Here is a 14,183-nt window from a genome sequence, read left to right as displayed (position 1 = left end):
GATACCCTATGTTCACGTCTCTCTTGGAATATCGAGAGAGAGAAACTGCGACATACATATTGCGGCGTTACGGCGTAATGATATAAGTTGGCCATGAGTGAGAAGCATTTTTTGGCGTTTTTGGATAGAGGGAGAGTGGGGGTCCAAGAAAGTTAACAATCTGATCAACTTAACTGGCAAGGGAATCCGACCTTCTGATGGTGCAGTATAACGTGCAAGCCAAGGATGAATAGTTCTTCGTACAAGTCCTGACTGATACTCTTTAGCAAATTCCTACTAGATCAACTCTACTGTTGCTCAGATTCCCTATATCAGTGATACATACCGTTTTGTCTTCTCCAGTCTGAGGTTCCCCCTCGGCAATAGTTCTACCAATTTTCAGATTGCGGTCTTGCGCGTCGACTCCCTTTCTATGTCTCAACAGAAACATAGTATTTCATGGATAGGCCAATTGAATGGCAGATGGAGGTTACGTCTTGCGAGCCACCGCAAAATTTGCGGCGCAGCCCCTCCCTCGCCTTGCTGCGCCTCCACCAACCAGCCAAACCTTCCATGAGTAATGAATATGAATGTACATTTGATCTCTGATTGTGAACATAGCTAGTCGACATTGTTTGCGTCAAGGAAGATGTTGGCAGCCTAAAATCTGGTAAATATCTGGTTTCTACGTGCCCTTGCATGTTACTTTCTTTGCATCTTTTGTGCTCATCTGCGGAGAGCATTCAACAGTTGAAAGTGTGACGTACTCCGTAAAAAAACCTATTGCGCCCGCTGAGCTGTCCAAAAGCCGCAAAAATGTCATCAACCAGCGTGAGAAATCGAGGTCAGGAACCTATCTCGAGGTCAGAAAGCCTAAAGAGCAATGTAGGCACTGCTACCACAAGGCGATATCAAACGCGCAGCTCGAACACAGAAGAAACCACCGACAGCACACCCTCGATCACCTCATTATCTACCAGTTTTAAGGCCTCACAGAAGCGTAAAGCAGTTGCGATAACACAAGTCTCTAAATCTGAAGCAGGGATAACAGACTCACCGTCTGAAAATAGAAAAGTAGTACACTCAGTCAAGCTACCGAAAACGTCGACTGGTAAGGGTCGAGGCACACGTATCACAGACAAATACATCATATTCTGGGGCGGAGTCTTATCGAATTGGAATCTTGGTTCTACATTCTCTGGAAAGCGAGTGATTGAGCTACTCGCCCCTCGTCTCGCTGAGCAAGAGGTGGAGCATCCTGGTCTAACCACCATGAGTACGAGACTACTTGAACACCATAACTTCGTGTGTGGTGAACAGGCAATGATGGCTTTCAAAGCCTGGTTGTTTGAGAAAAACCAAGTGCTTGAACAGGAGCTGGCCAAATTGGAGATGAATGGATCCGACACCAATGCCTTGTTCAATGCCATTCTTGGACAATCCAAGCCGTCCAAGGTCAGTCATCCGAGCTTAGATGAAGTCGTGGCCAAAGCACGCAAGACATATCTCTGTCAGATTCTACTCAGCTCCAGCCCTCGTGATCAGAAAACCCTGGGCCGCAAGGTTCCACAGTTTTCTCCCGAAGTGTGGGACAAATCTTGTGTTGCTATCGTCGTCAGTGCATCTATCGCTCGTGCCGAGTGCGAGGAAAATCTCAAGAAGCTTTATCTCCAAGCTGGAGACCGAAAATTTGTCGAGGGTTCTCCGATGGATAGGATTTGGGGCATTGGGCTGAAATGGGATGACCCACGTGCAGAGGCTGAGGAGAACTGGAGGGGGAGAAATCTGTTAGGCAAATGTCATGATCAAGCAGCTGTGTTTTTGAGGGGGATTGATGTTTGAAAGGTGGGAGGAACAGCAACTGGAGTCCGAGGTGTTGCTTGAATTGTGAAATAGGGTGGAAGGTGGAATAGCATCAGAATTTGGTAACATGAGTATCTCGTCTATTTGCGCTGCCATCCATACTAGTAGTCATACATGTCAATAAGCTACCTATGGTATAGATCACTGTATCCATTGATGAACATGATAAGGATTCCCCATATGTGCTGACTCAAGGCCCCTCCGTATTCTTCAGAATCATGAATCAGGACAATTAGGCCGCTCATCACGTGGCTGGCCCGGGATCTCAAAAAGGCTGCGGGCCAAACCTTGCCTGACAAGCAACCAACCACCACCACCACCACCACCACCATCACGACGTACACAGGTTTCATAGCAAACGCAGTGCCTCAGTAAGTTTGCATTGTCCTTTGGACATACCAGCCCTTGAAATCCAAGTTCCTCATTGTGGACGAATCACACGCGCAGGAGATAAAAGGCCTCTTGTTTCCAGTGAGTCTATTCCTCTCAGCCTCCAACATGGCAGACAGAGCGAGCAGTTTGCTGAAGAGACCTCACCCTGAAGACGACGATGAAAGTCAAAAACGTGCCAGATCCAATGATGGATCGCCCCGTCCGACTACTCCCGCTGCGCCGCCGAAGCAGGACGTCAGTCAGATGTTGGCCGCAGCAAAGGCAAGGGCCGCGGAATTGAAAGCGAAGATGAATGCTGGCAAAACTCCAACGCCGTCTTCTCTGCCTCCCGCAGGCTCGTCTGCAGATAGGATAGCTGCCCTGAAGGCTCGAGTCGCTGCGATGACGAATAAATCCTCCTTGACTACACAAAAGCCGTCTACGTCTACGGTTCCTGCCTTCAACGATGACATTTCCAAGGCACGAGGTGGTTTGGATATCGGTTTACACCCTGCATTGCTGGCAGATACACAACAAGACACACAGCGATCAAAGACATGGACGCCCCAGCCCAAGTTTGCTACAACGATGGGAAATCGAAGAACCGAATCATCAGCACCACAAAAGAAGGAAATGTTAGACCTCTCTGGTCCTTCTATTGAAGAAATCAAGGCCAATCCATATTTCGACCCCAGTCTTGGGAATGCCATGGCCAAAGGGCGAACGTCAAAACAACTCATCTTCAATCAAAAAGGAAAATATATCCAACAAGCTGCTGCGCTTCGTCGACAAGCTCAGCTCGAAGCTGTGAAAAAGAGGATTGCAGAGCGCGCCAGACAGGCTGGTTTGGAGGAGGATTTGGACACAGACAGAGCGTTCTTGGTTGCCAACCCTCCGGAGATAGAGTGGTGGGATGAGGGCTTGGTGGATGGAAAGTCTTACGACGTGATTTCCGACCTATCCAAGCTTAAAATTGACACTCCCGACTCCATAATCACCGTCTACATCCAACACCCGGTCCTAATCGAACCACCCCAAGAAAAGAATAATCCAGCTCCCAAACCCATGTATCTAACGTCCAAAGAACAAGCCAAACTCCGCCGCCAACGCCGCATGGCCGACCTCAAAGAATCCCAAGCCAAAGTCCGCCTAGGTCTAGAACCCCCACCACCCCCCAAGGTCAAGAAAGGCAACCTCATGCGCGTCCTCGGCGAAGAAGCCGTAAAGGACCCCACCGCCGTCGAGGCTCGCGTCAACCGGGAAATTGCCGACCGGAAACAAAGTCACGACCAAGCCAACGCAGACCGCAAGCTCACCAAAGAACAGCGACAAGAGAAACTCGCGCGACAACAGGCCGAAGACGCCGCACAGGGCATCCACGTGCGCGTCTACAAGATCTCCAGCCTCGCCAACGGAAAGCACCGGTACCAAGTGAACGTCAACGCGGATCAAAACGCACTCACCGGCGTCTGCATCATGCATCCCAAGTTCAACCTCGTGATCGTCGAGGGCGGCGAACATAGTATTCGCAACTACGACAAACTGATGATGAACCGGGTGCACTGGACCGAGATGGAAGCGCCGCGCGCCGTACAGGAGGGAAATCGCGAGGCACTGGCAAAGTGGTTGGAGGCCGAGGACGAGGAGGGCAACCTCCGTGACCTGAGCCTCAACCGCTGCGATCGCATCTTCTCTGGTGAGGTCAAGCAGCGCCAGTTCCGCAAGTGGCTCGGTGCCAGGGTCTGCGAGACCGACACCCATGCCAAGGATGTCCTCTCCCGGGCAAAGTACCCCGAGTTCTGGAATATTGCGAAGACCTGGACGGCGGACGATTTCTGAACGGATTGGATTGGATTGACGTCCTGAAGGAAAGAAATGTTATTACGATGGTGTACAATACCAGTACTTCTAGCGGAGGAGAATCCGGCTTTTGTTTCTTGTTCCCTCCACCTGTATATCACACGTCAGGAAGGTGCGTGCGCCTCTTGGTATATTACCGTATGAGACATACAGATTTCACAGCTTTTTTCTTGGCTCTCTACTTTGAGATCATCGAGTGTACATACTTTCCTAGGTTGCACGCCTATGGACACAGAAAAAGGATTGGAGACGAGTGTGGAGAGGGAGACGAATAACTTGAAAACCCAAACGGATGTACCATTGTGACTACAAGCATAATAGTAACTATAACACGCACGACATTGTAGTTTCCTGGATTCGAACTATCCTCAAAGATTCATGTAGTGTGAGTGGTATTGTATAGCATGGACTTTTGGAGAACTCTTTAAATATGGCAGTCGGATAAGGAAAACAACTCTATTACCCGCGAACGAAAACCCTGATTACCATGTACCGTTTGGGTCCTTGAGAACGAGCGAAGGTCGCTTTAATCCTGCTGCATAAACTTCCTTGTAAGCCTTGGGCCTAGTGGTGCGATAGGGTACACGGTTAAATCGAATAGTCTCACAGGAAGATTCGGAACGGAGGGTTCATGAGTTACGCTTGGGTCTGTCGCTACAATAACAACGACAGACTGTATAGGGAGGGAGCTAAGGTTAGGCGTGCAGTCATCGCAGGGATAGGAACTGCACAGTACTCAGCCGAACAGCTTTTGACCCTAGGCTTAGCCTGAAGGTGTACGATAGAATCAATCATTCATTCATTCATTTCTTTGCCCAGGTGGTGGTATCCCGCGAAGGACCTGGGTTGGCCTTTCAGAGTGATTCTTCCCAAGTCTTGGACAAGTTTTCGAGGCTCTGTTTGAGCTCCGTGTATCTCTATTTGGAGCTACACTTCGGCTGAACAAATAACAGATCTGGGAAGTGATGATGAACTCACTGTTGAAGCCAATTCCCCTGTACGGTCGCAAATCTTCTTCCTCCACTGCTCGATCTCGACGAGCCTTCTTTCAACGTCTTCCTGCGAATTCTCATCGGGACGGAATGTGAAAAGCCAATTGACCCCAACACTAATGAATTTCTCGTCAATGTCATTGTAAAGAGCCGCTGCTTTCGAGGCAATGAGAAATCTCATTTTCATTGCATAGGACCTATCCAAAATTTCCTACGGGATATTGGTAAGCGTTGTAAGTTTTCTATTCGTCGGTTGAAATACACACCTTTTTGATATCAGTGTCAGCTCGTTCTTCCCGGCCCCGGGCTGGATCGAGCGTGAGTTTCTTTCCCTCATCTGCAATGATCACCATGTCCTGAATCTTGATTAAGAATTTCAAGAATATGTCGACGCGCTGTTGCAATTCATCCAGCCGCCTAAGTGCTTGCCTCACAATGCGGGCGATTGTAGCCTTGAAAACATGGGTCAACTGCTTCATGTTATCAATGTGTCAATATGAGGGCCTACAATAGACAGAGCTTCACCGGAAAGCTCTTCTAATATGTGCCTCAAAGTGGAAGCCTCCCGCTCCAAGCGCTGAATAGCTGACTTCTTCGCTCCCTGCATAGATTCAATAACGAGATATTCGACACTCAACCCTATACAGGTGAGTACAACTATTTGCGGACACAGTCCTACGGCCGTGGCGCTTGCAATTACTGTCCCTGCTCCAGCAATAGTGCCTATGTTTCCGGAGGTTTCAGTGTGCGTCTAGCAACACAATGTGCGACCTACTTAGTATATTGTTGATAAGACTTTCGAAAAATCTGAGGCCGTTACCAATTCGTGACTCAAAATCTTCCAATACTTAGCGGTGTTGCTCCTGTGCTTCTTGGTTCTGGTCTCTTTCCAGTTCGCATTCTCTGAGCCGATTCTCATTTTTCAGCTGTTTCTACACGTTTGTCGCTGAAGTAATAGTCAGCCGCGGGAGAGCGCTCAGCAGGAGGAGGTAGGCAGGGTTAAGTGACCAGATTCCCTGTTCAAGGCACCCAGAATACTCTGTGTAAGTTCACTCCACACTTCGAAATCTTCTCTAATATTTCTCAAGATCTTGACAGATTCTATTGACTTAGCCTCACTAAGAGATATGTAGCGTTGGAGTTGCCTATCTCGGGCTTCCGATTGATTTGGATCAAGATACTTGACCATCAACTCAATCTGCAAGTGTTTGTTAGATGTATCGTGTTTTAAATACTAGTGCCGAACTATACTAAGCCACCAGGTCTCCCAAGTTCATCAGCCAAGCGGCAGACCTGTTTCATTCTTTCTCCAGTTCTTTTGAAGGTTTCCCCCCCAACCCCAGCGCAGTTCCTCAGGTCTGCGTAGAGCTTCTCATACCTTTGAAAAAATATTTCAGTGATCATTCTTGACAAATGAGAGCATGAATTTGCTTGATGCACGTACTTTAAGCCTGGACCCGATAAGTCAAGTGCCATAGCTTCCCGCCTGGAGACAACCAACAATGCTTCAGCCAGGATTAGGATACAGTCCGGACCAGCTCTGAGGTTGAGGTGCCATTCGCGAGCGCCAAGCTGCTTTTGAAAATCCGAATGCGCTTGCAATGATTGCAGATTTACGTCTGCGGAACCAGACATGCTGAAGGATACTAGAGCAGCGGACCTGTTTTGATCAGGCTCGAATGCAGTCGAAATGAAAAATCCTGCAGAAGAGTATGATCCATATGGGAGGAGGGACTCTGCATAGATATACCTCTCTCAAGACAGCCCATGTGGAGGGAAACGGACACACAATTTGCGAATTCCGAGTCTCGCTGCCTGGAGAGCAACTCCCCCTGTCTCGCCGCAAGATGTAGTATTAGCAGCAAGCTTACCAGTGTCTACATATTGACCGAGCTAGCAAAAGTACTCTTGGCTTTGCGAAAGGCTGTGGTATTCATTAGTTCGCTTATACGACTGCATCAGTCGTTTCGCCCCAAGTGGGCGTCCTACAGGACCCAAACACGACTTGAGAATACGATTGTCTAATCAACTCACTGAGATAGTGCTGCGCCCAAGACAAGTGTGAGCTGTGGCACTCCAGTCCGTGCTCGACAACCGCCGCTGGAATGCTGAATCTCCGCTGCCATCACTCTCTTGGTGGCTGAGTGATTCGTCAAGTCAATGTGACGGAAAAGAGTATATACAGAAAACCGTATCAACGATTATAAATAGCTCTCAGAGACTATAGGAAAGGCTGATCCACGGGTCATACCTCCATTCCAACGTTCTCTTCTGTTCAACAGCTAATCCGTCTGCCAATATCGTTTTGAAATTAGTTGATGTCCTCGCTTTGGAAACCTTACCTGGGTGAACAAGTTATTAATGTCTCCAGACCACAATTATGATGAACAATCAACGAACTAAAAGAAGATCAGCCATCCTGGAAGATCAATGGGAGAAATGGAAGCCTGTCATTGCTGACTTGTAGCAAGATCATACCCTACGGAGAGTCTCAGAGATCATGAGAGATCAACATGGCTTCCATGCAGAGGAGCATATGTATAAGAAAAGACTCCAGTCTTGGGATCTAAGGAAAAACTATACGCAGGAGCAAAAATTGAGTGCTTATGCTCATATCCAACAGCACGGTGGCGTCAACGGTGACGGCTTTTTAATTAGTGGGAAAGTCCTTATCCCTATCCCGGATCCAACGCCCAGTTCAACGACAAGGAAAGAAATTGACTCTTGTCGTGGCAAAACCTTGCGGATGCCATGCAGGATACTTCTTTTCGGGATTACCAAGGACAAGAAATATCTTGTATCATTTTGCGAATACAAGTTCCAGGCGAGAATCATGACCCTAGCTAGGCGATTGCAGGTCGGTCCTTCAAGGGTATCGGTACTTTGTAGAAACAGATATTGCAGGAAAGTCTAGAAAGCAGTACTTCCGAGCTCATTCTCCGCTATACAAGCTTATATTACCGCTAGTACTCTGTTAGTCCGGAGGCCATCTATCATCATACCCAAGGCCTAGCAGAAGTTTTTGATATCATCGACGAAGGTCTGAATTGCCTCTCAACCAGGAAACTACTTACCTTCCGTAAGCTGAATAAAGCTTGTCAGGGAGCCAAAACACTGTTCGAGAATCAACCTTTCCAGTTCATTGTACAGTTCAGTGCATACTTCTCTCAGTACAAATGGTTCAACTATCTAGAGATCTAAGTAGCCCTTATGCGCTACTTCGCATAAATGAGCATTGTAGTCCTTGGTCGGGACCATTATCTGTCTGAAATACTTGAGCTCATGCTCCACGAACATGCATCAACGGGCCTCAGCTCTCGAATTATCCACCTTACTTCAGATGTTACACTCTCTAAATTCTAACAGTCGAGCGCCGACTTGTTGGATTGCTTGCCGCATTTGAGATTGCTCGCTGGCAGAATGCACCGCGACACAGGCGAGGAATCGGCTCTACTAAGCGCCTTAAGCGAGGATGTGCTCATAATGAATCGTCTTGATGACGCCGCCTCAAGGGATATTAACTTAGTATACAAACTTGGAAACCTAAGACTTTCGCAAGATCGCCTTGGCGAAGCTGAGGAGTTATCGACAGAAGCCATAGCACTCGCTGAACAGATCCCAGAGGCCGGAGAAAAGAGTGTCTCAAGGGTCTGTATGTGGACGTTCAGCTGCACGGGGATTCTCTTCGCGAAGAGAGGAAATTTAGTCGAACGGAACCGATACTACAAATTGGCGTTGGAAAGAAGTACTTCTGTTGTCCAAGGAGTTTTGAATGAGGCTGATCGTCTTAGACGAGTGAGGTGGTTGGAAGACGTGGTGAGATATTATACTCGAAAAGGGAACCTACAGGAGGTGCAAAGTCTACGTGAGCAGTATGGCTTTCTGTGGGCTGAGCTTGATCAAGAGGAGTTTGGAATTTGGGATGGGACACGTGCTAGTTCCTGGCTTTAGCAGTATCTTAGTAGTGCTCTATGCGATAAACGGTAATTAGTGGCGCTTGCGCTGTCCCATTCACTCTGAAATCGTCAGGCCAGGAAGCGTGGCTAGTAATCGCCACTAGCGAGTGTTTCGATTCCGATTCCTGGAATCTATGCAGACATGGTGCGGGTGAGGGACGGCGTACTTATGTCCAAGAGGTCTAGTACAGGGCCAGTCTTCTATCAGGCCAGCGAACGCAGTGGGCAGAGATTCATCATTGCGACGCAAGAGAGCACCACAGGAGATGCCGAACTGACCAATTCGAGCACATTAGAAGGAAGGCCAGGGTGGGATCTCCCAGCATCTCAAATAGGTCCCGCCGTCTAAAGTTGACGAAAGTTGGTGTTGAGATTGAAGAGGAAGGAGGAATGAAAGGCTCAGGCAGAATCCGGGGAGCGCTCAGGAAGCAGAAGGTGAGACGGGAATGCGCAAAGCGGCGAGTGGCTCAGTCACGATGGGAGACAGGCTTTTCGCGGGGTACTACGAAGTGCCCAGCTAGTAAAGAAGACAACTCATGTTAAGATTTACAACCAGTTGGCCCCGCTCACTCACCTGCACGCAAAGAGGAGGAGTGTGGGAGGAGGATTGACTGCTTTCTGTACTATCCCATATAGCTATTTTTGAATCCATGAAGAAGATCACCAACCCACGACACTTGCAGTAACTGGATCCCTCTACGCCTGCGCTCATCGACATTGACGGGAAACATGATTGATATATATAAACAAAGGTCCGGTCCACAGCAAAAGTAGTCCGATCTGCCTACTGGTTCAATCAGGCTTCTTACTCTCATCACCATCTGCCTCAGTCAACTTCCTCGCTGCGGTTTGAAGAATACCGGCGATTTTCTTGACTTGTTCTGCGGCGGCATCCCACTGGCCTTCCTCGATGGAGTCTCGCACCCCCGGAAAGACACCTTCGTCGTAGCCGCTCCAGAGCTGAGGGGCGAAGAGGACGTGCTTGAATTGAGTCCTGTTGGGTAGACCGCCCCCCTCGGCAAGGTCAAGGAGATCGCTCTCGAAATGTGTAAGACGGTCGTTGTGCTCAAGTCGCTGGATCGCCAGTTTGCCGGATTCAAAGCCGCCTGATCCGAAGAAGAAGTCGCGCCACTCGCTGTCAAACGCGTGAAACTCCTGCACTCGGTCTGTCAAGACTTGCGAGGCTGTGCGAAGAGGACTGAGGTCGAGTGACCGAAGTGATGACGTCGGCTCTTTCTGCTGCGCAGCTTTTGCTTGGACGTAGTTGTCCAAGTCATCGATGTACCTTGTCACGGCCGTCGCGTAGGCGTTTAGGTCGAATGGAATGATGGGTTTGTCTGCTAGTTCGTAGATCATTAATGCCCAGATCTCACCCATTGCTTTGTGATATTGGAACTCTGGGTCACCGAATTTGGTCATCCATTCATAGTTGTCGTAGCAGCTATGATATGGATAAGCTTTGCCTTTGAAGAACATATCGATCGACGAGGTGCCAGCAATGTCCTGGAAAGCGACATAGTCGCTACCAGCACCGAGTCCAGTAATATTTCGGTTGGCATTATCCCAAGCTCCACGAACAGAGCCACCCGAAGCCGGATCGAAAACTCGATCGATAATCCGGAGAAGGGCTGTCTCGAAAACTGGAGATGCCGCAGCGTGGAAATCACTTCCTGAGACACCAACATCAACGTTGAGATAGGCAACACCTTCGTCACGAAGCTCGGCTGCACGGTACTCGACGTGTTCGGTGCTGCCAATAAGATTGTATTCCTCGCCATCCCAGCTGGCAAACTCGATCGTTCGTCGAGGAATCCATCCAAGTCGACGGAGCTCTCCGAAGATACGAATTACTTCAAGCATGACGGCAGTACCACTGCCTGGATCTGCACCGCCTGTACACCATGCATCACGATGATTTCCGACGATGATGCGTTTGTTTGATTGTTCCCAGCCAGTAAGCTTGCCAATAACGTTGTAGATTGGTTGTTTCATTTCCTCGTCTTGAAGGTTTTTCAAGTTTATTTTGGGTGAGGTTTCATCTCCGGTCCAATACTCTGTTTGCGGCGTTCCCTTCCATTCCTCCGTCATTTGCGAACCGTGACCTTTGATGGATTCCAGTAGATGTTTGGCGTCGTTCCATGATATTGGTATTGAAGGTATTTTGTTTAGGCCCGGACTGTTTTCAGGCTTTAGATGTTCCTTGTTGGCAGGAATAGATGCCCATCCAGGTGTAAGTACGTCGCCAACTACGTATGACATCAGACTGACGGCCCCTCTCTGGACGGCATCATCCGGCATATATCGACCCTCGGGGAAGGTTGGTCCTTGGACAAATCCATCTTGTGAAGGATCTGAATAAATGATACACCCCACTGCACCAGCAAGCTCGGCAGCCTTGACTTTCAAGGCTCGGTCGCCCTGTGAGCCATAATACCGGACCAGTACGATGGCATCTTTGACGGATACACCCTTGTCTGCAAGTGCCTGGAAGTCCTCTCGTGACCCGAAATTGGCGTATACAAGACGGCCGGTAACGTCACCAGATTTGGAATGCCCATGGAAGACGAATGCTTGCTCCTGGTCTTCTTCAATCCTCGCTTCCCATTTTAATTCCTCTGGCTCCACGATAGCCACTCTCCTCCCATGTTTTCTAGGATAGTTTAAGTAAACATCAAATCTCTCCATATCCACATCTTCAAGTTCGGAAGCTTTAAACAATTCAGCAACCCACTCTCCGAGTACATAATTCCCTTCCGTACCGGCGATATGCGGAAAGTCAGTTATGTGTTGAAGATGCTCCTGCATACTCCCCCGAGAATTCATATGGTTCTGAATAAATATCCGTATGGATTCTGGATCATACATCTGACCCATCCCCATTCTGTTTCTTGTGAATGACAAGACATCGGAGGCTATAAGTACATAGACAAGGCCCATAATCAAGAAAACGCCGAAGAGTCGCCCGATAATGACAACGCGATTTGTATCGAGCTGTTGATAATTTATATGAGGCCAGGAGAGGCCAGAAAAATACGAACGGAAGGAAGGTAGTGATAGGGAGGAAAAGGAGTTTGTTAAACTGGAGAATCGCTTCGAAAGGCGGTAGCGTAACAGCGAACGGTTGGAAGATGTGTCGCTGAGAGGATCCTCTATATCCATCTGCTCTATGTCTCTCCGTCGCTCTTCTTCCGTGTCTTGCTCAAGTCCATCCAAGGAATCCAGGCTGGGCCGGGCGGACTCGACAGTTGGGGGCCGGTAATTGCCGTTTGAATCATTGCGAAGTAGGCCCTGCCTTTCTGCATCGTCACTGATCTCTTCAGGGCCAATTCTGGACTGGGAGGAGACAGGTCTGGAGGAAGTGGCTTCTTCGTAGGTGGGGATTGGCAGGTGCTCGTAGCGGGATTTACTGTCCATGATTGCAGCAGCTGGATGGGTTGTCGAGTGATGTCCCGAAGGACGCACTCGGACTCGGGTTTATCGTAAGGTCATCAGTTGGCAATGATACTGTTGCCAGACAAAGAATCGGATTCAAATATCGCGATCATGATAGTGATCTGCGGTGGATTAGAATATGGATAGTATGGCGTGGACGGAATCTCAGCACTGGAGACTCGAGGGACTGAGACTGCGCCTCCTCGAAACTGGCCGGCCGGGTCAATCCACGGACCAAGGATCAAGGACCAAGGCCCAAGACATCCAAGCGAAGTCGTCGTCAACCCGCCAAGCCGACTAAACAGCCAGATACGGTCTAGTGTATGTTAGACTGTACTAGTGAGAACTAGTGAGAACTAGTGTATAAGTTATATATTAAGCACAGGTCTCCTTTTCTTTGCGTATGTGACGAAGAACTCTGTATACGATGCACATACCACCACCAACCACAACAACTCGAAAGCGTCCTTACGTTTCCAGTTGTTTTGCTCAAGTACCCGGAAATATACGCATCTGTGATTTTCGCCCAAAAGGGAGATACAAGTGAGGTACTTATCTCTCTGTCCTATCCCCCACCGAGCCGCATCTTCACAGCTCCCGGTGAAGGATAGCAAAAGAGTTGCACAAGAGCCAGGGTGTTCGTCTCGAATTAAGGATGGCATCGAATCAATCCCTCCACTTCTGAGAGCTACGAACGCCGAGTATGACCTGGAAATCCTCGAATCCGCCTTGCCCCGATCCTTCTGATCTTATCCGACGGATCTTTGATTTTGGGTACATTTCTACCAAGTCGTCAACCAACATCGGTGGCGGAAATCGACTTTTGCCTGGTAGCCTGTGAGGATATGGTGCATCAACGCCTGCATTCCTGTTCTATCCTCGGTGTCATATACTCTCAGCCAGCGACGCGCTTCCCGCATGGGAAAATGTCAGATAAAACATCGTTTTGCATGTGATGACACCGCTTAAATCCTAATAGCCCCAGCGCTATCTTCAAGGACGTAGTTCGAGTCCGCGGGAAGCCACACTAGGTATCGTCAGCCTCTGAGGTTCATACCAAGGGGTCTTAGAGAGCGCACCCCAGTAACCTTTATATCTTCTTCCTTGCATCCGAGTTCTCGCTACTCTCCAAGGGGTAGGCCATGGCCTTGAGTATTCCAGAACAACCCGTCGTTTGCCTTTGCCACAAAGGAAAGTGCAACCAAGCTTTAACTGGCTCGGTTAAGCGGCACCTATACGACTTTACGAACATGAACGACAGCACGACCACGATGTTCTCAACACATCTAACGCCATTCTTCGTTCGGTAAGTGTTTATTATTGGTGGATCATCTGCAGCAGACACAGCAGGGCCTCGTATCCGTGGTCCAGCTCGTTGCAACCGTCGAAATCCTCCATGGACCGCTTTCGACCGGTGTGTACGAAGTCACCAAATAGAGTTATGTGGGACTGGCCATAAGGGGTTCAAATGTGAGGATGGATCTCAAGATTTGCTGTCCATAGCTAGGTCGAATCGGACTGAGCCCAAGTCTATGTAGCACATAGGCCGCACAACTGCAATTTAACCATAGCTCTCGTAATTTATGGGGGAACCCGCGGCGAATTACGTTGTGATGAGATACAGAGAACATGGCATTTAGGATAACTGACTCAATCTGACACGACAGGCTCATGAACAGGTAGAAGTCTTGTTCGTTACTCAATCGGAAGAGACGGCCCTTCTTTGAGA

The 14,183-nt window shown here is 48.8% G+C and overlaps 5 protein-coding genes across 5 annotated transcripts; 3 read left to right on the top strand and 2 right to left on the bottom strand.

The window, feature by feature from the left end:
• Positions 1–795: 795 nt before the first annotated feature.
• A1O9_02486 (uncharacterized protein) lies at positions 796–1,821 on the top strand (the record flags this gene model as incomplete). The annotated part of the gene is made up of 1 exon (XM_013408058.1): positions 796–1,821. The coding sequence occupies one exon, from the start codon at positions 796–798 to the stop codon at positions 1,819–1,821; it is 1,026 nt and encodes a 341-aa protein (XP_013263512.1).
• Positions 1,822–2,340: 519 nt separating this feature from the next.
• On the top strand, positions 2,341–4,053 carry A1O9_02485 (uncharacterized protein; the record flags this gene model as incomplete). Its single annotated transcript, XM_013408057.1, has 1 exon — positions 2,341–4,053. The coding sequence occupies one exon, from the start codon at positions 2,341–2,343 to the stop codon at positions 4,051–4,053; it is 1,713 nt and encodes a 570-aa protein (XP_013263511.1).
• Positions 4,054–6,311: 2,258 nt separating this feature from the next.
• Positions 6,312–6,701, bottom strand: A1O9_02484 (uncharacterized protein; the record flags this gene model as incomplete). Its single annotated transcript, XM_013408056.1, has 2 exons — positions 6,312–6,444; positions 6,511–6,701. The coding sequence occupies 2 exons, from the start codon at positions 6,699–6,701 to the stop codon at positions 6,312–6,314; spliced, it is 324 nt and encodes a 107-aa protein (XP_013263510.1).
• An 865-nt stretch (positions 6,702–7,566) lies between these two features.
• On the top strand, positions 7,567–9,017 carry A1O9_02483 (uncharacterized protein; the record flags this gene model as incomplete). The annotated part of the gene is made up of 2 exons (XM_013408055.1): positions 7,567–7,923; positions 8,433–9,017. 2 exons carry the CDS (start codon positions 7,567–7,569, stop codon positions 9,015–9,017), a joined length of 942 nt encoding a protein of 313 aa, XP_013263509.1.
• Positions 9,018–9,814: 797 nt separating this feature from the next.
• A1O9_02482 (uncharacterized protein) lies at positions 9,815–12,436 on the bottom strand (the record flags this gene model as incomplete). The annotated part of the gene is made up of 1 exon (XM_013408054.1): positions 9,815–12,436. The coding sequence occupies one exon, from the start codon at positions 12,434–12,436 to the stop codon at positions 9,815–9,817; it is 2,622 nt and encodes an 873-aa protein (XP_013263508.1).
• Between the last annotated feature and the right edge of the window lie 1,747 nt (positions 12,437–14,183).

This window comes from Exophiala aquamarina, assembly GCF_000709125.1.
Source record: "Exophiala aquamarina CBS 119918 chromosome Unknown aczIA-supercont1.2, whole genome shotgun sequence".
Lineage (NCBI taxonomy): Eukaryota > Fungi > Ascomycota > Eurotiomycetes > Chaetothyriales > Herpotrichiellaceae > Exophiala > Exophiala aquamarina.
The sequence above is the reverse complement of the archived record's forward strand: the minus strand, read 5'-3'. Positions and strand labels throughout refer to the sequence as shown.